At 44.4% G+C, this 27,589-nt stretch overlaps 3 protein-coding genes across 7 annotated transcripts; 1 reads left to right on the forward strand and 2 right to left on the reverse strand.

The window, feature by feature from the left end:
• Positions 1 to 12,079: 12,079 nt before the first annotated feature.
• LOC108022152 (uncharacterized) lies at positions 12,080 to 13,294 on the reverse strand. Its single transcript, XM_017090994.1, has one exon. It carries the CDS (start codon positions 13,292 to 13,294, stop codon positions 12,080 to 12,082), a length of 1,215 nt encoding a protein of 404 aa, XP_016946483.1.
• Positions 13,295 to 14,762: 1,468 nt separating this feature from the next.
• Positions 14,763 to 16,949, reverse strand: LOC108022264 (uncharacterized). Its single transcript, XM_017091121.3, has 5 exons — positions 16,774 to 16,949; positions 16,475 to 16,721; positions 16,338 to 16,420; positions 16,131 to 16,280; positions 14,763 to 15,884 (listed from the first exon to the last, which is right to left on the reverse strand). The coding sequence occupies exons 1-5, from the start codon at positions 16,868 to 16,870 to the stop codon at positions 15,220 to 15,222; spliced, it is 1,242 nt and encodes a 413-aa protein (XP_016946610.1). The 5' UTR covers positions 16,871 to 16,949; the 3' UTR covers positions 14,763 to 15,219.
• A 1,216-nt stretch (positions 16,950 to 18,165) lies between these two features.
• LOC108022648 (ERI1 exoribonuclease 2) lies at positions 18,166 to 27,556 on the forward strand. 5 transcript variants are annotated; one of them, XM_017091706.3, is made up of 3 exons: positions 18,166 to 18,768; positions 26,398 to 26,636; positions 26,704 to 27,556. In XM_017091706.3, exons 1-3 carry the CDS (start codon positions 18,746 to 18,748, stop codon positions 27,279 to 27,281), a joined length of 840 nt encoding a protein of 279 aa, XP_016947195.1. In that variant the 5' UTR covers positions 18,166 to 18,745; the 3' UTR covers positions 27,282 to 27,556. The 5 variants fall into 5 exon arrangements, with proteins under 5 accessions (XP_016947195.1, XP_050744066.1, XP_016947193.1 ...); XM_050888109.1 differs by lacking the exon at positions 18,166 to 18,768 and adding an exon at positions 20,767 to 20,891; XM_017091705.3 differs by lacking the exon at positions 18,166 to 18,768 and adding an exon at positions 24,877 to 25,280.
• The last annotated feature ends 33 nt before the right edge of the window (positions 27,557 to 27,589 follow it).

The raw sequence follows: 27,589 nt of genomic DNA on the forward strand, positions 1-27,589 counted from the left end.
GGAGACAGGAGCTTGTTTTAATTAAAATTTTAATTTAATTTCTTCCGTATTTTCCGTTCTTATTTTTATCTCGCACACATTTCAAACGTGATGGGCGAGCGCTGCAGGGGCCAGACATCAAGTGGCCGAAATTAAAATCTGCTGCAAGCACTTGACACATGGGCGGAGTCGTGGGATTCGGAGCTCGGGCTCGTTGTCAAACTGCAAACTACATAAGTGACAAAAATTACGCATACGCACTGTGGCCCGGCTGCGAAATAACACGTATAATGAAAGCCACCAGGGCGAGATATATTGAAGTGTGTGCGGCGGGTGTGGGTGTCTGTGGGCGCTCATTAACACTTTGTCGAGTGGTGTGGCCCAGCTTGAAGTTGGTTTGGAGTGGAGAACCGACTACGGATACGACTGCGAGTGCGAAGCGAAAGATGAGCCCAGGCCGCGTGTGTGCCAACAGTAAATCACTGAAAATAGCTGGCAAAATAAATTCCACAAAGATTTAGTGAGACATAGACACAGCTATCGCCCCTCCACTCCTGCTCCTCCATCACTTTTCACACTTCACGCCTGCTGCCAGGGGCTACAGTCTGACCTCCGTAAGTAAAACTTTTCAAAATATTTTCAGCTTAAGAAGACTAAATAAAATACTTGCATTTAACATAAGATATTAAAAGATAATCGAAGTGTTCAAACTAATGTTCGGTTATCAGACTTTAATGAACGTTAATAATAATAGAAAGAAAGTATCTTAAAAAAATTTAACTTTTTGTGAAGATACCTGAAGGTTTTTATATTTTTAAAACAAATTTTGGTATACTTTAAAATTTTGCTTTAAAAATTTAATTAATTTCTTTTTAAAAATATTCGTTTATTTATATAAAAGTAAAGTTTTCTGAAAACATTATTGTGTTCCTTCGGTTCGTATCTCGATTTTAAATAACTCCCCGCTTTCACTGGAAAGTTTTTAAATCTTTATAGTTTTATTTTACTGAGTTCCTCTCTCTAACTGAGAAGCTATTGAAATCCTTAGATATTATTGTTATTGTTCGACTTCACCTAATTGGACCTTTGACTGTAGTTGTCGCTCAAAAAGGTTGCCTACTTTTCGGCCTCACTCGGAGCGGCTGACTTTTAGCAGTCGCTTGACACATGCAAGGATTCAGTGCAGGCACAGACACAGCCACAGACAGTGAGTCCTCCGTGTGATATCCTCCTTTAGCAGGCAGCATTCGCCAAAGACACCGAGTGCCAGGCACTTGACGTTGACGAGCCTGTGGATAAGATGCCCCTGGCTGGGCAAAAACGAGGATTGGAGAGGGAAATCCAGTGGAATGGGAGGATTTTTTGGGCCAGGAGCGATAAGCGAGTGGATAATGATGTACTGGAGCTGCAGTCCACAGACAGCAGTCGGTCGGCAGTCATTGAGCACGCGGCGTATGAGTAATGCGCCATGTTAGTTACGTAGTTAGTTAGCAGGGTCGCTCCACTGGGCTCCACTCGGCTGGCCGGAGGACCATCCCCTTCCCTTTGACCAGAAAGAATGATGCAATTTCCAGCCACAATTCACCATTTTAATGGCCTTGGCAGACGGACACTGCCGCTTCAGTGATGCACTTAGCCCTGCCTCCTCGAGTCCTGGCCCCCTCCTTTTTTCGCCTTATGCATGTGAGAAATTTCGAGTAAAGCACCTCATTAAATTGAAAAATGTCTACAATTTGCAGGACATTATGTCCGGGACACTAATGCCAGCCCTTCGAAAAGTAGTCCATGTCCTCACTCTCTCTGTCTGCCACTGGTCTGCCCGTTCTGACCCTACAAATTGGTTAACTTCTGCACTTTTAAATCTCTTTCGGTCCGAAACGAGCTCAATCTATACGGACGTGTGTACGTATAAATTTGCAGTGTTAATGCAATTTTAAGCTGCTTTATTAATGATTTTCTCTTTGGTTTACCTTGCAGCTTTCAGATGCGATTGCTGCTGTGTGACTGTGGGATGGCAAAGGTATTTTCTGAACAAAAAAGGTTAATAATATCATAATTAAAATTAATATACATCTGTGCTTTTTTTTGGAAGAATAAGAATGTTTTTAAATATTTAGTATGATTTTTATAATAATACTTAAAATATTAAAAGGAAAATGCAGAGGAAATCATCTATTTTTTATTACTCTCAATATACCCAAAATATTCGTATCTGCTGTTAATTCTTACATGAACTAAATTGATTTTTAGTGTGACTATATAAGGCGGAATTTACATATTTATAAGAAATTTTACTATCATTATTTTACCTTTCCTTTTTTTAAGGCTCTAGATATTGTCACTTTAGGAGGGGTTCTGAGGAAGGATTTTGCAAAATGCAATTGTAAATTTATATCCCCTTTTGCTGTTTTTGGAGAAAAATATCATATGACCCAAAAATAAATTATAGCACTACCCATAAAAAGTGATCCACTGTACCCATGCGGCTTGTCATAAGGCAAAAGTTATTGGTGCAAAAATCCTGAGCGCCAGAGCACTTTTTTCCCGATTTGCGCTCGTTTGTGTTCGTATGTATTCAAGTATGTATGTGCGGGCAGGCGTTTGTGTCAATGCATCGATAACCCGAGAACAAGGACGAAAACAACAACAACTGCAGCAAAGGGCGCCAAAGGATCAGGGGACGACAGGAGGAGGATGAGCAGGAGCCGCTGCAGCCGGAGTTGCGGAGCGAGCTCAGTCGGCTTTCTGCATTTACTCGCATGCATTATTGAGCATTAACCTCATTTCACGCAGTCAATTTACGGCATTAAATTCTCGTCTGGCCGGATCTACTCTGCTCCGGAGAGCAGGACCACGGCGTAAGGATTTAACGAGCAGCCAGGACACCCGGACCCGGTGTTCCGTTCCATCCCTAAGCCGTCGATGATGATGAGGGTGATTTTACAAAACTAATTCGGTTTTGATTAGCCTGAAAACACTGGCATTTCTGCTCCTCCTCCCAGGGAAAGTCCCTGGACTTGGCAGTTTTTGAAAGCATCTTAACTCCTCCGTTAGCCGATAATAATTAGCCAAAACCCAAGGAATTCGAGACCAAGAAATTGAAAACACTTGAGGTGCAAGTAGCGCAAATAGCTAGACTAAATAAGCTCATAAAAATCCAAGGGGATAACCCAAAGTGGGAACTTAAATAAAGGAAAGTAACGAGAAGAAAGGAGGAGGAAAGTCCTGAGAGTGGAGGAGAAACTTAGAGGTTGACAGCATCCTTACTTTTATTTTGGCCTATCTCGTTTGTGCCATTGTAATTGGATAATTAAAGAAATGTCTGGGCCACAAAGCAGAAAGAGAGAACAATAAGAACAGAGTGAGGAGAAAGGGAAAGACGAAGTACTTAAGAAAGAGAAGGAGACGGACGGCTAGAAAGAGAGGGAGGTCTCTTTATGCCCTATAATGTGTGCGAAGGCTATTAAAACCCTCTAAACGTTTGCTAAAAATGCTAGTATAATTCACCACTCCAGACGACACAAGTGTGAGAAGAATGCTTAGAGGGAGACGGGGCGAGTGCTTGAGAAAGAGACGGAGCACCGGGCAAAAACATGGCACCGTTTAAGTGGCCTTAGCAACAGCTACCAGCTGTTCTAGTCGCAGCGCGGGAAAGCAAGGCGCGGCATAAAAACCCACTGTACCCACGTCCACATATACTGCATAAGCTGCTTTTCTATTGTCTCACTTACTTAATTTTCCCAGCGAAGGAGAGATGAGGGCTTAAGGAACGGGGAGCAGCTGGGTCTTGGTCCTGTCTGCTTGGGGAGCCCAAAACAGGATTGTTTTTACCAAACATGGGAAGGTGTTTCAGGAATTTTATTCTTATTTTATTTCGCGGTAACACTAAACAGGTCAGTTATAAAATATCTATTCACTTAATATACAAACTGACTACAATGTTGATAACAAATATTTATCATATTTAAAAATCCACTCATAAAAACCTAAAAATATGTTTCGGCCTTTAGGGTTAACTTTAAACTTGATTTGAATTTTAAAATTTTGAGCCCTAATCTTAATCTTAAAAAGTATAAAGAGAGTAAGGAATGTTTAGGTGTCACTGAATATTTGCCAGCATATGCCTCCAGAGCAGTAGTTCTCTTGCGAAGTTTACTACATTTACCAAACGTAGTTCCATCCCTACGTCTCATAAGCTGGGGATAACCTTCTGTGTGGCGCCGTTTCCATGTGCTCATTCTTTAATTGCCATATGCTGCCGAGATAGGGAAAATCGCCCCGGCTAATGGCCAATTGCCCGGGCAGCATCATTTGGCTGCTGTTAATGGCCACGGTCAACACCCTGGCACCCATAACCAGAAGTCAGCCCGAGGACACTTCAATTCCGGCTCCGAGTGATTGGATGGGGGAAACGGTGACCTGTGACCCCTTGCTAGCTCGGGTCACCGATACGGTTCACAATGGCAGTTGCCCCTGCTTACATTCTGTATGAAGCAATTAAGTTAGCGCCGTGTACTTTTTGCCGGGCAATAGCAGTGGCAGTGGCAGTGGCAATCGCAATTGCCATCGTCATCAATCATCGTTTAACGGCGGAGATGAAAATAAAACGGCAAGACTATGAGCGGAGCAACACCTCCAGCGCGGGCTGCATAATTCACCGGGGGAAATGGGAAAACTTTGACTTTGGCGCGTGACTAAGCGAGAAATGCAATGAACACACAATGCAAAAGGCCAAAAACTGTTGCCAACAAATGAGCTAGCAGCCAGTCAGCCAGCAGGATAAAGGATAAACAGCAGCAGCAACAGCCAGGGCAACCGAACGCCATCCCGGACACTAAGTATGATTTATGCGGCGAGTCTCGCCATGGCAGTCAAATTGAAATTTACACCAGAACGCCAGGCCTTGGCAACGTGCCCCGTGAGCTGGGCTCAAATGAGTTGCAATCCTTGCAGGGACTGTCGCCCCGCGCACAGTAAATGTGCAACATATACACATGCATGCAGAGAAAACACTTCGAAATAGGTTGATAAATTTACACAGGAATAAGTGCAAGAACCAGAAGATTTTCATCTCTGTGATGCTTTTTCTAAATCCTTCCATAACTATTATTAACATTTTTGAAGCGCGTGATAAATATACAAATATAATGAAGACTATCACTAACGTTATACAAATTTAACGAAAAACATTTTCACCAAGTATCTTTTTTATGAAAGAATCTTTTCCTAACATTTTCTTCTCCCCTTCGAAGAACGCCCGACTCCGAGTGTAGCTACAAAGTGAGACACAGATACAGATCATTATAAGCAGCAAATCTGTTGTCCCCGGGGACATGTGCTGGAGATTGGCTGGGGAATCGACCCTTTTCTTAGCCGGAATCCTTCCATTTCTACTTTCCGGCTGCTACTGCTGCTGCTGCTGCCAGTTGCACTTCAATTTTCGTTTGTTTCGCCGGATTATCAGCCAAGCTGAAGCATGAAAATTTAATAATCCATTTGGGCCCCGGCTGCAGGCGAGGTCCTGCAGCCAGGACCTCCAAGCAGCTGCATCTCTCCGGGGACGCCGCAGCGGCAGGGCCATGATAAATTCTATTTAATTTCTGGGCGAGAGATTGAAAAGGAATTCCTGGCGGATTTGAGATCTGATTGGAAGGGCGAATGATTGGGGGCATGTGCAGCAGATTGTGACCCGCCCTCCTCCTGGATAACACGTCCATGAAATCCTTTAAAATTAATTGACTGTTTTGCCGGGCACAACTGTACCGTGTTTTATTTACCAGCTAAGCGGCCACAGCAGTCCCCCGAAACAGTTGAAACCCCAATCATGTACTAACAAAACCCGAAAACTAAACTAGTTCCCCAAACCACCCGCTCAACGTGTCATTTAACATTTTGGCTAATAGTCCGCACATTGTTCCGGCTCTGCATTCTGGATCCTGGACTGAAGCGAAAATTGCCAAATGAAGAAGAAAGAAAATAGCCAAAATAGCAGCTAAACTTATTTCACATCAAAGGGAGCTGGGGGAGGGCCCACTGCGGGGAAGGACATTAAAACCGCGCCAATTTTGGTCAGCATGCTGAATGAACTGCAAAATCAACTCGCTTCACAGTGTGGTCGGTCAGCAGAGTGTTTAAATATACGTACACGGCATTCATGGATGGGTGGCTGCTGCATCAACTGCAGGACACAACTAAAAATCAGTTTGCCCGATATTACGTATACGACGCGTGCAACGCTAAACGAGAATTAACATTTAAATGCCGCATCCATATCGTTACACGTTTTTGTTTGCCAGATGACTGGGCAGGGAATTGTTGTACAAAAGCTCGTGCTCGCTTGTGTATTTACGGGTTTTATACGGGCCTGCAACCTCAAAACAATTGCGTTAAATTAGGAACACCACCTGTCACAAAAGAATATTTGGGGGTTTTTCGGGGAATCAGAAAGTAGAGTTACAATTAAACCAACAAATTAATACTTCATTTAACTTAAAAATGTAAATGTAAAATATATTTCTTGTGTAAAGGTAAAGAACTATTTTTTAAAAATGTGGTAAAGGATAAAGAACATTATGTATGTATGTAATAATATATATTAATTAATACGTGCTTTCATAAAATATGAATGTTTTGTTTCCAGAAATTTCCTTTAAAAATACTGACTTAAAATTGTAGTTTTCCCTTACACCTCAACCACTTTATGCACGGCGTTAAACATTCTTTACTCGCCTCTCAGTTGACTTAGTTACCCATCTATTCACTTTGGAAATCCTTCATCCGCTTCCTGTTTCCACTCTGCCCTTTCCCAGCCGCGCTCTTTTAGTTGACTTTCTGTTAACTAAACTTATTAAAGTATGCTTGGCATTCACTGGTTCTGATTCGGATTCGCCGCTCTGTTTGTGTTTGCTGTGCTCATTGTCAGTTGGCTTGTGCCCACCTATATATAATAAAAAATTCGCATCTTGTCAGGTTCAGACTGAGAATCAGAATCGGATTCAGCTTTTAGCTTTGGCTTGGCTGCAGGAACTAGACGACAAATTGTCGCAGGAACAAAACTTCGTTTGCCTTTCGACTCGGCAACCAAATCCTTGACAGGCTTTCGCCGGCCCTCCCCGCCCTTGCTTTCATCGCCCCTTTTCCATTGCATTTGATTCAATTTGCGCAGAGCAAAAGTAAATCAACAAAAAAGTGGAGAGGAAAATGGGGAAAATAGGAAATGTTCGTATTCCATAAATTTGCTGGCACTTCAATCTCGGGCGCCTCCTCCTGCCCCACTCCCTGTTGTTCTATACTCTATTTATAAAACTTAACATTCCGTTCTAGGTTCCATGGGTTTCTGCCTTATATTTTATATATTCTTTTTTCCTGCAGTTGTGCCAAGTTTTTGCGGCTTCATTGTCAGTTCCTCCGGTCTCGTAATTCTTCCCCGTTTCTTCCCACTGCCATTGCATTACGTTCCTCGTCCATTCCCTTTCCAGTCCCTTCCCGGGTCTCTTGTGTTTTTAATAATGCATAATTTGTTTTATAACTAGATTCGGTTCCCCCAGCGCAGCCCGCTCCTCATTTCGTCTATGCCATATATATTGCGCATACTATATACGAGCAATGAAAAATATTTTAATCAGAGTGAAAACAAAGCATTCCATTGTTGAAAAGTTATTAAAAATGCCTTGCTTTGTTGGCGATTTTTTCCGGGCTTGGTTCATTTTCTAAAGTGCCTGGGGAGGGGTGTGAGAAATAAAGCCGGATAAGTGAGGAACTCCAAGTGCTGGACAGCCATTGTCTAAGCGAGCTTGAGTAATGCTGTTATAGCGAGAAATTAGATACTGCAAAAGTGCATCGTTGAAACCAGATCACTCTTCTTTGTTCTTCTTTTTTCAACTTGAATATGCTGTAGTACTTGTTATATAATAAATATTTATATTATATTTAGGGTTGGATTTAAGATGATCATTTTAAGATAATGTAATTATATACAAGGAAGTTAGAAAGTTATTAGGGCTTTTTAAAATATACACATTATTTAAATCTGGAAATTGGGAACCTAGTTCCCCAAACCAATCTGAACAATATTTTTAATTAAAAACTTTGCAGTAAATTGTTCCCTGCGGCAGGTGAAGAAAGTTATTACCAAATTATGGTTTCGACTTCATGGAGGGCGTTCTAAACCCCTTTCCCCCGAGGGGCCCACTTAAAATGTCATTACCCTGCCTGGCAATTTGGTTTTCGGCTACAGTTGGGAAAGGTTTTCTTTTCGGTCTCGTACTTATTTGCTGTTGTTTGGGGCCAGGAAAAATCCCATAAAAAGCCGAAGTGAGACATAATAATAAAGCAACAAAAGACAATTCAGCTCGTAAAAATACAAAATAAATGTTATAAATGTAGCCATAAAAATTACAACAACAACGGAGGTGGGGCACCCCCTTGGGGGTGCCTTCTTCTTCTTTTTGGCAACCTCTGGCAGCGTAAAATATTTTTAACTGATTGATACGCGGGGTGGTGGGTGGTGGGTGGTTGGTCACACGTATGTGTAGGTGGGCCTCGCTGTGAGTGGGGGCCAAGTTGTTTTTGTCACGCATCCCGCGAGCACAAGCACACACACAGGTGAAGTGACATTAAGGGGAAGAGAGGAGGGAGGAAGAAGAGAAGGAGAGCGGGAGGGGCGACCATGACGAGTGACGCCGAAAAAGAGGCAACACTCACACGCAGACAGACGCGCGTGAAAACAAATGAGAAAAAATATGTTACAAAGTGTCGCACATGACACACACTCACTCACACCCGCGCAGGCAAACACTCTCGTCCACATACACAGGACCTTATTTACTTAAAAAAAAAAGAAAATATTTTTATTACATCAACAATTTATTTGTTTTAGGCAAACATATGAAACGTTTTAAAAAACAAGATTTATTTGCTATTGCTTCTTTTGATTAATACGTAACCTTTATTGATATTGAAAATAATATATATTATATAAATAATATATATTTAAAATATTATTAATTTTGTCTGGCTTTTTGTTTTTTAAATTAATTTTAGTAAGAAAAAATATATGAATGCCGTAGAAATTTTTGAAGAACATTACTAATCAATTATTGGATAAAATAAAGTTTATTTATTAGATTTTGATTATTTTTAGAAGCGTAAAAAGAAAAATCTGCAAAAAATGTCTACACTTTTCCTTAAACTTGCCCTTCAGAATAAAATAGTTTTAACTGCTTTTAAACTACCGTATTGAATATATCATTTAACAGTCCCAATAATCTTTAACTGAATTTTAAAACGATTGCAGCACGTTTCTCTCAGTGCACTGTCTCTGTTGCACACCTACAGGAGCCTGCCACTTGCTCGCCTCGTCATGTCCTGGCAGCAACTTTTACATTGTTTGGCTTCGAGCGTTGTGCCATTTTTACTTTGGCTTTCATTTCAGGGAGAAAGGGGAGGGTAAAAAAAATCGGGTAGAAGGGGGTTTCTGGGGTTTGGAGCCAGATTGGAAGGGGTCTTTGGTAGGTGCCGCTTTTGTGTCATCCTCGTCGACGCATTCGTGTCAAATTTATTTCTCCCCCTTTTTTTGCTTTGTATTTTAGTGTAATTTTGTTGATTACAACGTTGTTGCCTCTCTCCTTTCTCCCGGCCCTTTCTCCGACTCTCAGAATGTGTGTGTGTGTGTGGGCATGACATCGTTGAGTGTGTAATTTACTTGGAGTGATCCTAAATTATACATGCATGTGCGTGGCGTAACTGCCAAAGATATGGCCAGGGATCTCGTTAAATTGTATTTAAATTTGGGGTTTACTTTTGGGAACAACTCGATTGTGTCCAGCAATGTTATGTGTTATGTACATACATTATTATCATAAAATATTCTAATATGCTAAAGCAAGTGTAAATTAAGTTATAATGCAGATATGCATATAATATAATGCCCAGAAGCATATTTTTTATTTTGATATATAAAAAGCTGATTACTGAAAAGGAAGTATATTCGTTAATATACTATTGAAAACTCAGTACTTCACATAAAATAGTTAAGATATTACAATTGGAAACATTTTCATAAAAAATGTACAAAGTTTTTATAAAAATAAACTTATATTAAATGGTGAAAATTTGTAACATCTTAAAAAGTAATTTTATTTTGATGAAAGCCAAAACCCAAGGACCAGCCCAGAAAAGTATGCTACGCTTTCGTTGACCTGCCACCTTCATTTCGCTGCCCTTTTATCTTCGCCCTTTTCTTGCCCCTGGCTAACCATTTTAGGGCCACATTATTACTTTTTATGGCGGCACAAGGGAAAGTCATGTTTCGAGCTTGTTAATACGAAAATGGGGGTGGACCACCGAATCTGGCACCACCCGCGGCCAGACTCAACGCCAAAATGTCTAATGAAATCTAATAAATTAAAGAGATTTATACAAAAGCCGTTTGCCCGTGGCCTTGCTCCCTTGTTCCCAGCATCTTCCAGATACTCCCTTGTATTGTGTATATATATTTATCCGCTTTCCCCTGCCAGCGCCCTAATTTCGTGGTTGGCATAACTTACATTATGTTCAAGCTGGACGAGGGAAAATTATTGGCTTTTCGGCAGAGTGTAAATTCTTTGAATAACAACAAGTGCGAAGGCGAAACTTTCCCCTTTCTCCGCCACTTGTCACACCCTATTGTCCCTGCTGTGAGTGAGGACCCCAAGGAACCCGAAGCAGATAAAAGATATCGGATAAGAAGTTGAAGTTCCCCCTAAACAATCAAAACTTTAAACTTGAATCGAAGCCAAAGCTGCAATAAAATGTTTTATTTTATCACCCACTAAATTCAATTAAAATGGCCATAACATTCTTTTTGTTTTACAGCTTTCCTCCGCTTTGTGTGCATAAGAGTTTAATTGATTTTCGATGTTTGTTTGGCAAAAGGAATGGAAACAAAGGGCATTAGGGGCCATAAATTGAAGTGGCTGAAAAATTTAATCAACCGGCGTGACAATCCTGCTTGCAAGTAGGTCCCTGGAGCCACTTTCCTATAAATCTTGTGCCGCTTTAGGAGGTGCAAAATTGTATACATAAAATACTTCTCCGTAGTCGCATTCGTTGAGGTAATGTTTTAAAAATGATTTATGGATCGCATGCCCACATCCTCGAAGCGGAGAACGACGAAAACAGAGCGGAAGAAAGGAAGGATGGGCTGTGTGAGGATCGCGGGGGGAGCAGGGAGCCCAGGACCCGAGCCCGGCACCTCAAGTGCTCGGCCAGCCATGCAATTACATATATCAGGGAGCCGCTCACTGCGGGGTGGCCGGAAAATAAGGAAGCATCCCCGGCTCCCTGTTATTTTTGTGCATGTTACAGCAGGGGCGAATGCATAAATTATTTAAAATTACCCGCCAGTTCAGCAGAAGACCCTCCAGCCCCCGTGGAGCAAGCTGGAGCTTGTAAAGTGCGTGTGTTACATCGAACAAATAATATTTGGAGTGCAATAAATAGATGATAAATGTCCCAAAGCCGACCCCAACCTCCTGCGCAAAGTTAATCAAAGCGTGTGAGAAATGGGCCCTTCTTGGCGGAGCAACTACGCAGTTCACAGGGTTAAGTGTCCTCGCGAGGAGCAACTTTTGCTGGCTTAATAAACAAGGTCCTGGGTGTTCATTAATCACGGGAGGAAATATTTCCCCCTCTCCTAGTCCTAATGAGTTACTGGGTAACCCTTTTGTGTGCCCATAAGAGTTCTTCATTGTAATAACTCGTCATCAACCTTTCGAAACTTACAAATAAACATTTCCTTTGTGAATATATTAAGTTATAGATAAAAGTATATGTTCCATGGGTTACCATTTAAAAGTTTAACCACAATAAAATAGTATCATACATGTATTTACAAACAGTAAAATAGTAAAGTTACTTTAAAATGTGACTATGTGTGCATATATATTCAACAACTATTTTATGATTCAACCATTGGTGACCTAGACAATGTGTGCCAGCTAGGGCACTTAGTTCTATGGACTTTAAGTTTCTCAAATAATTTGTAGTGGCGTACAAGACATATTTTGTTTCTGGTAAAGGCAAGTCATACACACTTTACCGACATATTTTAGGTAGAAATCTAATGCTTAGGTCGTAGGCTGACTTCGCTACTGATAAAGATTTCCTTCTCGACCACCAAGGCCGACTTCATCAGCATGTAGTGAAGGTGCAAAAGCGTGCAGAAGGCGAAGGCGATGCGGAACAGGAGTCTTCTGTTGGGCGAAACCAAGCCAAGGACCAGTGGACTTCGTTGGAGGCAACAGCGCCTGATGCCCTGGCCAAAACTGTCGGTATCCTGGATCCTGCATCTGAATCCCTTACGTTCCAACCATCCATGGGTGGCCAGGACCTCCTCGAACTGAAGTAGCCGCGCCAAGTGCAGCCAGGAGGTGTTCTGCGGAGCTTTGGTAATGGCCACCAGATCATCGAGGGTGTGCAAGAGCGACCTTAGATTGTTGACGATCACCCCCATCTGGAGGATCCTTCGCCACTCTCCACTCGAAAAGGTGTATATGGTGCTCAGGTTGTAGAGGAGGATCAAAACCAACTGGGGACTCAGACAGTCGATGGTTTCCTGGGTCACCTGGACATAGGATCGTTGCAGCCGCTGCAGAAAGATCTGGCGTCTCTGCAGCCTCCGTATAGCTCCAAAATCCGACCGTAGGATCTCCAGACACAACTTTTCATCGATGGCTGCCATTTCGATGTTCATTAGCTCGAAGGATTTGAGCAGGAGGGCGAGCACAATGCCAATCAGATGCGAGGTGACATCCATTACCCAAATGGCCAGTGACACGGGCACCACGAAGAACACAATGAAGAGCAGCTTCCAGCTGGTGTCCCTGGGCCCCAGAAGATTCTCGTAGAACATCCGGAAGGTCAGCAACTTGATCAGCAGCTGGAGGACCAGGGACCAGGACAAGTGCACCTTCATGCGGCAATGTCGGTAGAGTTGCGGTGCAAGTCGCAGGATTTGATTCATCAGCCTCGTCCGCTCCTCGATGACCCTCCTCGGCTGGAGTAGCAGGCAGCAGATGAACCCCATCAGCTGGATGTGCAGCATCAGGGGGTAGGGGTCCAGCAGGGCCAGGGTGAAGAAGAAGGCGCACCACAGGCCAAGCATCCTGGACACGGTGACGCTCCAGCAGGTCAAACGCATCTCGTTCCGGGACCGTTCGTAGCGCAGTCGCATCAGTCCCAGGTAATAGAACTGCGCCAGGTAGAAGCGCAGCAGGAGGAGCACGTGCCGGCTGATGTAACGGTTGCTCAAGCGAAGCGAGCGGAACAAGGCCATCGGTGAAATGGATCCCTCGACTGGAGGTCCCCGGAAACTATCCCCGTGGTAATGGCCATCGTTAGGTGGGCAATACTCCCATAATGGCCTTCTGATGTTCCCCAATTAGGGCTGGTCTGCGATGAACGGGAAAGATGGAACCAGTTCTGGAGCTACGCAGCCGGTGTCCTATTTCAGATGCTAATATCATCGTTTTTTTGATTATATAGAAAACTCTTTATTATAAATGTATTCTGCTTGTTTAATCATTAATGTACTTGGAAAAACTAGGAAAAAATGTTATATCCCTATGCGAATTGCCATAGTCAAGGTGAAGTAAACCAGACTACCACCGTGTGTAATGTATTTTATATAGCGTTATATTATTTAACAATGTACATTTAAGACAAAGTAGTATTTTATTATTATTTAATAGTATTTTAATAAAATAAACCTGAATGATAGCCGGAACTTCCCATGTTCATTATCCATTTAAAATGACTCAAGTGCTTTTCATATTCACATCAATCCTTTTATCCTTATTTGTTGATGAACTCCTCCCGAAAGTGAGCTGCACTGCTAAGCTTGTTGAGGAAGGCCATGGCTGAAAGAAAGTCTATTAACCAGGATACAGAACCCTACTCAATGGTCCCAGGGCCAGGAACAGCTGGAAGTGCTCCGGCATTCTTGCTCTTCATCAACACAATTTGTTATGCAATTAATTTGAGTGGCAAAAAGTGAGGAACTTTGTTTGAAGGCGCCAAATGGCGAAATGGCTGATGGAGTGCCGAGTGCCGAGTGCCGAGTGGTGAGTGCTGAATATGAAGTCTGGTAAACAAGTTTTGCATAATTTCCATAAAATATTTCATAAACAACTTGAAAAATGGGAGGCCAAGAGCAAAAAAGCGAAAGGCGAAGGAAAAGTCCGAAAAGAAAACAAGGCAACTCGCAGCGGTAATTAAAAAGTTCACAAAAGAGTCCTGGGCAGCAGGGACTTTGGAAAATTGCTACCCGAAGAATCCCACCGATGACAAGGCACAAAACTCGCCGATTGAATGCGAAATGTGGGCCCGGGTCTAGAAGCTCCTTTGCCTGCTCCAGACCCACTGCCAATCCAAATAAATTAAAAAGGAACTGCAACTCGTTGCCAAGTTTGTCACCGCAGAAAAATAATACGGAAAAAATGGCTCTGGGTATATGTAGGGATGGATATTAAAATATGTAGATGTGAAAAAACAGCGCACTGGAGGCTTGGCAGCAACCGCAAACTGCGGTCGCCGTGGCAACTCTGGTCAGTGGTTGTTACTTTCCACTCTTGTTGTTATTCCTGCGGTGCTCGTCCTGCCAGCACTGCGTCCTCGCCTCCTGGCGGTGCCACTGCTCATTATTGCCCATCGGAAATTGGAAAAGTTTCCTGCCTTCTGCTTGACAGTTCACACTTTACATTTATCTACCTATCCATAAACACTTTATATGCATTTTAATGTACTCTAGTGCACTGTAAAATAAATTTGTTTTACTTTCATCAACATTAAACAGAACTCTTGAGTAATTGGCATACACAGACTTGAGAGGTGTTAAATATTTACCACAATTTGCGTTATTTTGCAACCGAAGACAACAGCTGACGGCAGTTGGGAAAGCTCTCTCTTCAGTTCGTGGCTCTTTGAACCGGGTTTACCCCTAAACCTAACCGGTTTCTCTTTTTGGGACATCAGGGGTGGTTTTTGGAACGGTTTGGATTTATCTGAGCGGCTTGAAAGCGGGGAAATGCGATGTTTTGGGGTGGCAATAGATAGAATCAAAGGTAAATACTACGGTGCCTGGCCACAATCAAGACTGCGAACCGGGTTAACCCCTCAATATAACCGGTTTCCCTTTTTGAAACGGTTTGACGGGGAGAGAGGCAATCATCAGAATGGAACAAAAGTAAATACCACGGATATTTAGCTGCTGTCGGCTATATCGCGACGCAGCCAGTCGACCAGGGAATCCCTGGCGCATTCCGCCTCCGCATCCAGGCAGAACAGCTTGCAGATGTCCTCCAACCAGTTGCCTATGATGTAGCGCTTGATGCAGGGCATCACGCCCAGCTCGCGGAACACCTTGAGGCAGTAGAGTTGCAGGCGGGGATTGTCCACCGTGGACTCCATGAGGCGACCCACGTAGCACGGCAGCTGGGTGAACTCCCTGCTGCGCCACAGGGCGCGCTTGCTGTGCAGGCCATTTAGTAAGGCCAAGACCGTATACTCCCAGTTCTCCACCCTCTGGCGGGGCAGCAACTTCCTTGGGTTCTCATCGGGTTGGGCAAACACATCATACAGCAGCTTCACCCCGTCCACCGCATCGAATCTCCGCTGACCCTCTGCACAACGGAGCAGCAGGGCAAAGGCCTTGGTGGCCATGTCCCAGAAGTTGGAGAGGCGGTTCAGGATCCTCGCGTGGAGCAGCTCGAAAAAGCCCAGTTCGATGCCCTGCTCGGGCGCCACTTCAAGCAGGTGACACAGATGGTGCCACAAGTGCTGGGAGTAGTGCGGCCGGCAGGGATCCTGCTTGAAAATACCAGCCAGCGCTGAAAAGTTCTCGGGGTCCTCCAGAATGATGCCCAAAACTAGAATACATAAAGTTATAAAAGAAAAATAGGTTAGAAATTTTAGAAAAATTGTTTTTCCAGGAACAGGCATGAAATTAGCATAATTAGCATAATTAAATAATATAATATATTAACTAGCTTATCAAATCTTAAAGCTAATATAATTTTGATTTGACTATTTAAGTATAGAAGATCCCAAATTAAAGCTTTCTAAGAAAAACGAAAATATAAAACACATTGCATTTCTAGTTGGTTACTTTTTACCCTTTGGTTTTCCTGTCAGGTTACGCAGAATCTCTGAAGCGAGGTCATCCCTAATGTCCTCCTGGTTGTGGATTATTTTGTAGAACTCGATCCTCAGACACTTGCGGTTGGCAATGTTCTCTGCTCCATCGTAATTCCGCGAGAGAATATCTGTGTTCAAAAAGGCCAAAGTTTAATATATAAAATATATATATACAGCCAACTTACTATAAATCTTCAGATACATCTCTCCCTCCCGGTGTTCCTCCTTGTGAAGCTTCAGTCTCATACGCATAAAGGCGTTTTTCAACCTGTTGAAAGAGGAAACTTGAAATTGGATTGATCATCACCTACTACCAACCCACTTTCTCACAATGTCCATTTCAGTGATGGCCCTCTGGGCATTCAGAGGGTTCAGCAGAAACTCGGTCAGCGAGACGACCGCCTTCCAGTGGGTCAGGCGAACATCACTGTCCAGTTCTTTGAGCAACTTGGGCAGAGCAAACCAGCCGTAGGCCAGTTGGGCCCGATCCTCCAGGTGAGTGGACGTGGAAGTGCAGCAGTACGGCACGCACTTGCAGATATGGCGCTTCTCCATGTCCAGAGGCCACTCTAAAGTAGGTTTTGGTGATGTCCGATGGTCGGAAGAACCTCTCTTACTCACCCTTGTTCTGCTGGCTGTTGATCGAAGTCGGTCTCAGCACGTCCTTGATCTCGTGCTGCAAGAAGTGATTGCGATACCCCGCCAGCTGCTCCCACATTTTGGCAAAGGAAATATCACTATGTGGGAATACTTAAAACAAAAGACAATACGTGTCAAATGTCGGGGATTTTTTCTAGTTTAATATGTTTCTGAGAGAACTTTGTCACTCACTTATACTGGATTCCAAGGATAAGATAATTTTCGACTAACTAAAAAATATCTTAGAAAGACGAAAAGACCGTGATATTATATAGTTACCTGAAAAGGGATGGTGAATTTATTATAATTTATCCAAGTAGCTAAACTATCCAAGTGGCAAAGCGTTTGTTCTCAAGGTTGAACACTTTATTTGCTTATAACTTTTTAATGAGAAGTCGAATGGATGGACACTGATAATTATAACAAAATCTCATTACAATTTTTTAAATATGTAAAGTGCCTTTCGACGGTTGGTTAGCATTACGCACTCATTTTTTACATTATCCAACCATCCGTATAGATCAACCAAGTTTACTCAATCACATGATTGATATTTACCTTATCTTCAGCCATTGAGTAGAGAACGAGAAGTAGCAAAACATTCAAAAGGCAAAGAAAATGAATGTCCTCATGTTGGGGGATGTAAAAACAGCGAACTTTGTTTAACCACAACGCGAAATGGACTAAACCTTAATTTCGTATATATTCAGAATCTTCCAATTTGGAAGTTCTAATCCCCAAAATACTCAACTATACCAATTTATTATAGTTCGACAACACAATAATGCCTATAAACCTAATGTATTTATTCGCTCTTTACCGACAGTTGTCTTATAAATACAATTTTAACTGTTCTCAATTTTGAATTCGCTCATTTATTCGGATTTTTGAAACATTAAATTAATATACTATTGTTATCTACTCAGTGTCTGTATGTTAAGTTTTGTTGTTATTCGTTGGAACCGGAAAAGCTTAGAGGGTTATATGTCAAGTATTTCCGGTGACTCTTCAAAGTCAAGTCAAGGCTGAGGATTAAAACCCCGTGAGGAGTCTGACGAGTCACTAAGCTTATCGTAAGCATTTTTGAGAGCTGATGCTGATGTGCTGGAATGTTTTTTGAGTAAGGTCTCAGAGGGCACGCTTCTGCAGGGTTCAATAAGGTGGCAGAACATTATATGAAGAAAACTAATATTTGAAATTCATCTGCTCAGGGAACACCCCTAACGATTCGGCTAGCGCCACGGCGGCAGAAAACGGAACCTCGGTGGCTGCTGTCTCGGCTGGCCAGCTGTTGGTTCGCGCCTCGGCTGGAACAGCTGGTCGCCGATGTGTGTGTGTGAATCACATACGCCGCATATTTCGCCGATTTGAAGCCGCTGCACTTGTGAACGGGCTTCGAGCGAGTTAAAAGCGAACAATAAATGCGGACCGCGATCGAGGAGCACAGTGAACTCAGCTACGAGCAGGGCCGCCAGCGCGCAGACGGTGCGGACAGCGAAAGTGCAACTCTACTGACCGCCTGATGCTGCGATTGCAGTGCAGCCACCCATTGCAACGCCTATTTGCCTCAAATGCGCCGCTCTGACCAGCCGCCCAAGGGAGTCGAGCGAAGAATCCTGCTGTGCGCGTGGGAAAATGTAAACAAAGAGCCGAATAAGTGGTAGAACAAGCGGAAAACACCTGAAAACCACTGAGGAAATATCGAAAAAGCGCAGCTTTGTTGTTGTGCCGGCTGAGCAACTGTCCCTGTGTGCGCGCGTGTGTGTGTGCGTCGTGCAGTCGCGCGTGTGTGAGTGAGCAGACAACAAAAGAGCCCCCTCGCCTGGTTACCGTTACTTGCACTGCCAAAACAGCAAAGAGAGGAGGTACAAGGAGGAAATAAGGAATAACAGCGGTCCTGCCGAAATAAAGTCAATTACCGAGAGTCGGAGGAGTCGACGCTGTGCACAACAAAATGGCCTTGATAAGACTGGCAAGGTGAGTCCTCCGGTAAAACGCCGGCCGTCCAAATATAGGAAACTTTTCCGTTAAAACTCTCGCTCCCCTCTCGCTCTTTGCTTTGCCACCTAACAAACCGCAATTCGGCCGGCCAGAGGCGGAGTTGCCACCTGGGAAAAAGGGGGCTTCCCCGAAATTGATTTTCCCCCGCGCCCTCGCCATCCCGACAGGCTGACCCGCACTGACCCCATTTGTCATTCTCATTTTCCGCCGACTTCTGGAAAGCCCGGCCCTGGCCTTTTTTGCCTCTTGGTCAACAGCAAGCGCGCGAGGCCGTGTAATAACTTTAAGGCAAATATTTATTTCCCGGCCCGCTGAGTTGTTGATATTGCTGTTGGTCAATGCACTTTAACGCCCCTGAAGCGCACTTCACATATATGTGGACAGAACCCTAGAAATCGCAGATAATATAGCTGTAGGATCGAAAACAACAAAGAAAACTCCCCTAAGATATATTTAATAAGTAATATTATAAGAATCAGAACTAGTAAAATGCACTTTAACGTCCCCGAAGTAGTATCAAAAGCTATAGGACTGGACTAGAACTGATGTATATTTTATTTCAAATTCATTTTTATGACCATACTTATATTTATTATTAAAAATGATTAACAGAACATCAAAATAAACATCCTTGCCCTGAATTACACATTATTTGGCACGCTCTTCGAGGAAAATTTGAAATGCCAGTTCCTAACTGGTAAGAACTGAATATAGGAAGACACTCTGAGGCAAAGCAATTTTCGCAAGAAATACCTCTCCACAAGCAAGTACAAACGTCAACCCAAGATTCAACTGAACTGCATAATAACAAACAGGTTATTCTCTGTGAAAAGCACACTATAATTCCACCCAATTACCTCACATAAGACACCGCTGCTGTTTGACAATGTATTTGCTTACCGTCTCGATTTCGATTGCTGCCTTTTGGAGCACCTACAACCACTAAGACAACAGGCACTGTCCGCCCGGGAATCGGGTTTCCAACGTCGTCGCACTATCCATTCATCGCCGGGTTCGATTGGGGCGTATTTTATGCTGTTTACTCTGTTTACGCTTGCAGGGTAAACAATCGCACATCGCACATGATTAAGTTAATCAAGCGGCGCACAGGCGTTAAAAATGCGATCACTGGATTGATGGCCCGCTGACTGATTGGCGTGCTCAGCGGGCAGAAGGAGGGACTGTCCTACATACTCTGTACGTAGTAATAGCGCCTCATGCAGCTTGGATTAGGCATGGAATGGGCTTGAGCTGGTTCAGGGCGGTTCCCACTTTACTTCCCCCTGGTCGCAGGCTGACTCATCCGCTCCAATTGGGGCTCCGAAAATAGCTCCCCAGCCTTGCAGCAACCGAGATCGCGGTTCCTAGGGCAGGGACTCCGGTAATTGAGTGTAATTGGAACGGAACTCGGGCCGCTGCCGGCCCCACTCCCAAGATCTCGCCGGCAGTTGACGGACGACCGGCCCAGTGGAAGCTGTAGAAGTGCAGCAGCGGCTGTATCTCAACCCGATGGCCCCAATATGTCCTCGCCTGACCTGCCAGTTCAATTTGCACATCGCACACACACTCGGGACTGGAGGGGGAGCCATGGAGCCGTGCAGTGGAAACTTTTGTGGGCCACAATGAGAATGTAATAAAGTAAACGGGAGGCTGCATTGATAAAGCGGGTAATCTATATGACGCCATGGTCTCGAGCACTATGTAAACAGCAGCGCCTGCACATGGATCGGGCACATACCTATGCACGGTGTCCGCGGTCTCGGGCTGCTGCGGACCCATTGTTATACGACTCGTGCTGGCGACTCTTAATTTAATTATGACTATTTTATTAATTGAAATGCGTAGTATTCTATAAATGGAAACCTTCGGCCCGGCGGTGAAGCGGTGAAATAAAAGCTCCCAATCAAGATCTGTGCCTTGTGCGCTCGCTAACCATAAATCCAAATAGTCGTATCGGCGTCAGTTCGAATTGTCATTCCGCTCCAGGAAAGTCGCATACTCGTACGTCCCCAAATGACCGTCGCCTGACAGGAGAGCTCCTCCCCGGGCCTGGCCAGGATGCACCTGATCGATCAATGGGAGGTCTTGGCCATCCACTCGTGAGTAGCTTAGTGATGCCCATGGGCGGTGCGAGATTGCGCAATTTCGCAACTTGTCACACTTGGCCCGGGCCCTAGTGTTTTTCCCACACAAACCTGTTCGGAAAACCAACAAACAACACGACCAACCCTCTCTTCCTGGGCTTATTACTTTGTAATGTTTTTGAATAGGGTTTCTTGGCTAAGAAGTATGTATATCTAGAGATGTATATCTAGAGATCAAGCCCTATAAAACCCACTTATCAATTATGAATTTCTCTTTACAATACTTATATCCAGAGATCAATGAACACACTTCCCTAAAAATAGCGTAGTTGAGTAACCGATTTATCTACCTTTTTACTTCAAAACCCTCCTCCAATTAAAAGCCCGTAAATCAAGATCCCAAATCGCCGACAATGACACCCGGTTATTAAGTAAGGGAATTATTTTTCATTTCAACACCATAATGGCTAAAATCGGATCCGCCTCCCACTCAGTTCCATAATAGTCGTAAATAAAGCTGTGGGAACCTTCTCAGTTGGAAGCCTGCCGAAACAGTGGAAGCCCGCTTGCGTGGAGCAGAAATCGAACAAAGTGATTATTATTGCCCAGTTTACAGATTATAATTTCGAACAATTGAATCAGACGCGAACACACACCACCGAGGGGGCGGCGCACAAATTAGAGATCAAATAGAGAGCAGCAGACACCGAAAGTGGCTGCACCCTAGCCGAAATGCCGAGTGACTTCCTCGGAAACCGGCAACGTGATAGGCATGCCCATCCAACCGATCCCAGAGTATTTCTCTAGAAGATTCCAGCTCGGGGGAGAGCTGACCAATGAACGTTTAGCGCAATTCGATGCCCAGACATTGGCTGGCAATCTGGTCTGCTTCGCCGACGGCCACAGAGTGCGGGAAATCCGGCTGAAAGCAGTTTTCACCAAACTCATCCAAAGTCAAGAGCATGGCGCACACGAAACTCACGGATACCCATGTGGCTACCTACACCAGCGACACGTCGCCACCACTACTGCCGTGGCTCTGGTCGAAACCGAACCAAGGCTATGTGCAACTGCAATATTCAATATTATACGGAGAACGAGTGCAGTCTGGAAATCGGGCCGAGGGGAGCTCCAGCTAGCCTCCGCCGAGAAGGTCGTCATGCATTTTTGGCCCGGCTCCGAGTTTACAAATTTTATGCACGCGGCACGCCGGGCGTATGCGCAATAAATACTTATAATTTGATCCAGCGAAAGGCCCTGCCTCTCCCCTCCCCGCCTTGAATACTTGCTAATTTCTATCAATTGAAAAAGAGCTCTGCCCCGAGTCATGCCAATCGTCTCATCTCAGGACCTTGGCGGTAATCATCCGTAGCTAAATGCCCCCAGATACGAGTGGCAAGTGCCAATTAGCCAGCCCGGGGGAAGTCAACTGCCGTGCTCTATAGGGTTTTAGGTGCCACTCGATGCCCTCAAAAACACAATAATTACTCTTTATAAATGCTGAGGAAGTACTGTCTATTGCGACAGACAGATGTCTGGAAGGCTTTATTTTGGGTGGCTAAAAAGTGGGCTAGATGTATTCTAGTAACCTTTTTATAGGGGTTATTTAACCATTTTAAATTTAATTTCTAACGTTTGTATCTTAAAGTTGAGTTTCCGATCTATGAAAACACCCAAACTGCTATTAACTATTTTTTATGTCTTTATTAACATTATTTGTTAGGACTCACTAAGGTGTAATTACATTCGGGGCTACTCATTTTTTCACTGAACCATTTTACTAAGCTTTCTCCCAACTTAATGGGCCTGCAATACGAGTATGCACATAAGCCCCCGGTCTATTTATGGGACACCGTAGTATTGCTTTGCGAGCCCCATTGCGCCGGGCACGCTCCTCATTTGGCCAGTTCATTATACCTCCTACAAATCGGCAACTGCCGCTCGGGCCCCGGGAACTATTTAGCTAATTAATAGTGCCTTTCGGCAGTGTGATTTGTCATTATAACAGCTACATTGTTTGGCGACAAGAACATTGCACTTTACTGCCATTTTCGTGGCCAATTAATGGAATGTGCAAAAGCAAAAAGGGGCTTGTCATCGCTTGGCGAACACTTCGGCGAGGTGGTGACCGGCTGGGAAACCTGTTGCTGACTCAGGATTCTTTCGGGTGAAACGGCCAGAGGGGAGGCAACTATTCTACACTAAACCGCACTGTGAACTAGGTTACGTAAGAGGTTGTTATTCCGATAAAGCAGAAATGAAAATTAGTTCGGAGGCCAGTCATTAATATAGTTAAACTCCTCATAAATAAAACTGTTTACGTTTGTATGGTTTGGTAGTAAAAGTCCTTACCAAAACTGATAAAAACGTGTTTTTAACCTAATTAAATTAATTATAATTATAATTATAGTAATATTGGCATACTTATTTAATGACAAACTGAAGTAATGTCTTTACAATGTATTTTCCATGTACTTCCAAGTTCCTTACCCTTTTCCCAAATGGTGTAGCCAATCCTTTCCTAGCCGCCAACTCCTGCTTCGGTCGATTTCTATTGCAATTGATCCTTACCCAGTTACCCTCTTTCCGCATGCAAATTGCCTTGCTCCACTGGCGGTCCGCCCACTTGGCAATTTGTTGCAATTTCTAAATATAGCTTAACCCATTAAAGTCACTTAGAGTGCAAAGCCGACAGCGCGGACTCGTTTCAATTGGCGCGAGTAAAAGTGAATTTAGCAGCGCTTTTCCTTTTTGTCTTTTTTATATTTTTCCAGAGACTCGGCAGAGTTCATTCATCCAATTTCGCATTGTTTGTGCGAAAGTGGACTTCCGCATATGGCCGGTCGGTCCACCGCCGCCCCCAAAAAGCCAGTAAAAAGCGAAAGTGCGGCTGCGTCCGCCTGCATTCGCCTCCCCCATTTAATCATTGCAAATTTTATGCAATCTGCCGCCTGGCAGTGTGCGCTGATCTTTTTATAACCACTTTGTGTGTGCCATATATCAAAAAGCAGATCATGTCAGGCATTTCTCATATGTAATTCAATTTGATTAAGTGCGCAGAGCGCGCGCCAAAAGTGCATTGACTCCGGAGGCTGCCGTTGGGCTTTTGCAAAATAGAAAAATTAGCCAAATCGAATTGAGAGTGCCTCCGCAACAAAGATCTAATCAGCCGAGGACCCCGCCGGGCAGTTAATGCACCTGAATGTATGGTGTATAGTGTATTATATAGTGCAGTGGTCGTGCGATTATCCGGCGATGGCACGCGATTCGGTTGTTTGTCTTTGGGTACTTAGTCCCCATGGCAGACTGAAATCTTTTCTGACGCACAGTTGTAACTCCATTTTTCAGAAATAAAGAAAGCCTCCCTACTGGGTTTGGTTATTAATAATATATCATTTTTATAAATTATGAAGATGGTTTTACTTAGAGCTTTAGTTATACCTTCTATTTTGTTAAATGTTATCTTATGATTTTTTAACAAAATGCCTTTGAGTATCTTTTTACCTGTAGACAAAAATAGAGACATGGCAATCTGATTGTGAGATAGCCGGTGCAATTAGTGAAAGTAAGAGGCGTCGGCATTTGCTTTATGCAACCTGATTTTATCGACCAAACAAAAATCTGCTGCAACTGTAGGGCATTTGAAAATCCCGCCAAGCGATACTTTACTGGCGACAATGTGGCAACGCGGCCGTCTAGAGATCGGTTTGAAAACCAAATGTTTTCGAACCATTTAATTTTTTAAATGATATACCCATTCTGAAGTTTAATCTTCTAAACTTATTAAATTTGAAATAGGCAATAAAAAAATGAAATTATTTAACTACAATCAAAGCTGAAATTTAGGAGATTTTACTTTAAAATTCAAACAAACAAACTTTTGCACGTTTAAACAACCGATATTCATCATTCATCGATCAACATCGATATACAGCGCGGGAAACTATCGAAAGCCATCGCCTATCTACCCATATTTTCGTGCATCACTATTTCAAGCCACCCACAACCGCATGCGCTATTAGAAGTCGCGAAAACTGAAAATTGTGAAATTCTCTGCAAAATGAGCGTGCCAAGCTGCAAGCTGCTCATGCGGCGGATGCCCTGCACCCTGGACGAGCTGGCGCAGCTGCTGCAGGAGTGCAAGTTCGTGCTGCCGCGGTCGCTGAACACCTACGGGCGCAAGAGGGTGCTCATCGAGTACAAGGATCCGAGGGACGCGGAGATAGCCTTGATGCAGCTTCAAGGTCTCAGCGACATGCTGGACAAGCCGCTCTACGTCAGCAAGTTTGGCCCTCGTCCCAACGCAGACCCCGGCGACCCCAGTGCCAGCAAGTGCACCCAGACACAGGCTGCTGCAGTGGCAGCTGGAAGCCAGGCCCAGCATCAGGATCCGGGAATCGACAAGTACGTTCGCAGGCTGTATGCCTGCAATAGTCAGTCCGATTTCACACAACCGCCGCCGCCATATCTAAGCTATAGTTATCCACCCGTCAACGGGGATATTGTAGCCAGGATCGGTGAGCATCTGCAGACGAATCCGCGGTTCTACAATCAAGTTCTGCACCTGATGAACCGCATGAACCTGGAGCCACCTTTTGCAAAGCGTTCGAGTGGCTTGATGGTCCAGAACCATCAGCAAAGTGTGGCCACTCAAACGGAGGTGATGGCCAGTGAATCGGAAAGCGAGTTGGAGAGCGAGGACGAGGAGCAGAGGAGGGCCAAGAGGCAGCGAGTGCAACGAGCTCCACCTTCCAGCGAGAAAATCCATGCCAAGATCCTCAAGAAAACACGTCAAATGCTGCAGCAGGCTGCCCAGCAAGCGAGCACCTCCAATCCCAAGCAGGACGTCCAACAACCCACCTTCGACGTACCCAAAATCGAAATGAAGCTGCCAGAATCCCTAAAGCTTAAGACCCAAGCCACCTCCAAGCCAGAAGGGCGCCTATCCACGAGCGAACTCGAAGCCCTGCCTGTCTATAAGAACTATAAAACGGGGGAGCCCAGCAACAAGTTGTACATTAAGAACCTGGACAAGAGCGTGGCCGAGCAGCAGCTGAGGGACCTCTACGCCAAGTACACGGCCCCCGAGCACTTGGACATCAAGGTCATGCAGCAGGGTCGCATGAAGGGGCAGGCGTTCGTTACTTTCCTCAGGCCCAACGAACCGGAGGTCATAGCCCAGGCCCTCGCCGAAACCAATGGCCTTCTGTGGCACAGCAAGCCCATGATTGTCTGCTACGGCAAACAGCAATAGAAGTCAAGTCACTGAATGTATATCAGGGAGGAGGTTAGGTTCTTCTCGCTTTTTTCACTAAAACTATTCCGTAGCAGTAGATGTAGTAAACTTCAATCTGGTTTGTTCATACGCTCAGGTCAGCTGGAGAAGTAGCTCTGAAAATAACATTACTATTTTCTAAAAAATTACCATCAAAAATTATATACAAATATAACTACTTACGAAAAGAAGTCGGTCAACCGTGACCTAACGCTATATTTTTTATTTTCTGTTTTTTTTTTGCAGACAACTGGGCCTGATTGATACTATATACGTGGACGGAGCTCGCCCAGATCACCGAGCTAATGATCCCGAGGACTCGTTCAACGAAGCCGAAATCACAGACGCAGTACCCTTGAAAACCAAAAAGAACAAGTCCAAGCAGCTGGCCATGCAGCCGTACACATATGTAATTGCCGTGGATTTTGAGGCCACCTGCTGGGAGAAGCAGGCTCCCCCACAATGGCGGGAGGCAGAGATCATTGGTGAGATAATTTGATTGATTACGTTTTTAGTTTCAAATAAACAACTCCATCCTTTTGTAACTTCCAGAATTCCCAGCCGTGTTGGTCAACCTAAAGACGGGCAAGATCGAGGCCGAGTTCCACAAGTACATCCTGCCCATCGAGTCGCCGCGCCTAAGCAGCTACTGCACCGAGCTGACGGGCATCCAGCAGAAGACCGTGGACAGTGGCGTGCCGCTGCAGACGGCGCTGATGATGTTCCACGAGTGGCTGCGCAAGGAGCTGCGGGCCCGCAACCTCACCTTGCCGAAGATGAACAAGTCGAACTTGCTGGGCAACTGCGCCTTCGTCACCTGGACCGATTGGGACTTTGGCATGTGCCTGGCGAAGGAGTGCAACCGCAAGCGGATGCGGAAGGCGGCCTACTTCAACCAGTGGATCGACGTGCGGGCCGTCTACAGGGAGTGGTACAAGTACCGGCCGTGCAACTTCACAGACGCCCTCAACCACGTGGGATTGGCCTTCGAGGGCAGGGCCCACTCGGGCATAGACGACGCCAAGAACCTGGGCGCCCTCATGTGCAAGATGGTGCGCGACGGAGCGCTCTTCTCGATCACCAAAGATCTGACGCCATATCAGCAGCTCAACCCCAACTGCGTGTTGTGAGCTCCAGCGGCCAGCAATCCCTCCAAACGAAACGCAGAATATCCATTTAGTGTTTAGTGGACTTCGTTTAACTATTGATACAAGACGCAAGGAGAAGGATGATTGCTACGAAGATGTGTAAACTGAAATCCAATGAGAAATCGCATGAAATTGTAAATTGTTTTTTTTCTTCCCTTGAAATTTGTCCTGATTTTCTTGTAACGGCAATTGATAAGACTTGAACTATTCGAAGCATCGCGCGATCATGCATATAAATATTTAAATAGCTATACAAATGGTCTTAGAGCATACATATTTTTCTACCACTC

Source organism: Drosophila biarmipes, chromosome 2R (assembly GCF_025231255.1).
Source record: "Drosophila biarmipes strain raj3 chromosome 2R, RU_DBia_V1.1, whole genome shotgun sequence".
In the NCBI taxonomy this organism is placed as follows: domain Eukaryota; kingdom Metazoa; phylum Arthropoda; class Insecta; order Diptera; family Drosophilidae; genus Drosophila; species Drosophila biarmipes.

Bases quoted from the DNA above. Each gene is read 5' to 3' on its own strand.
- LOC108022152 (XM_017090994.1), bottom strand. From the start codon at position 13,294: ATGGCCTTGTTCCGCTCGCTTCGCTTGAGCAACCGTTACATCAGCCGG.
- LOC108022264 (XM_017091121.3), bottom strand. From the start codon at position 16,870: ATGTGGGAGCAGCTGGCGGGGTATCGCAATCACTTCTTGCAGCACGAG. The intron at 16,722-16,773 runs GTGAGTAAGAGA...AACCTACTTTAG, and splicing joins CAACAGCCAGCAGAACAAGG to AGTGGCCTCTGGACATGGAG. The intron at 15,885-16,130 runs GTAAAAAGTAAC...TATGTATTCTAG, and splicing joins CCTGACAGGAAAACCAAAGG to TTTTGGGCATCATTCTGGAG.
- LOC108022648 (XM_017091704.3), top strand. From the start codon at position 24,937: ATGAGCGTGCCAAGCTGCAAGCTGCTCATGCGGCGGATGCCCTGCACC.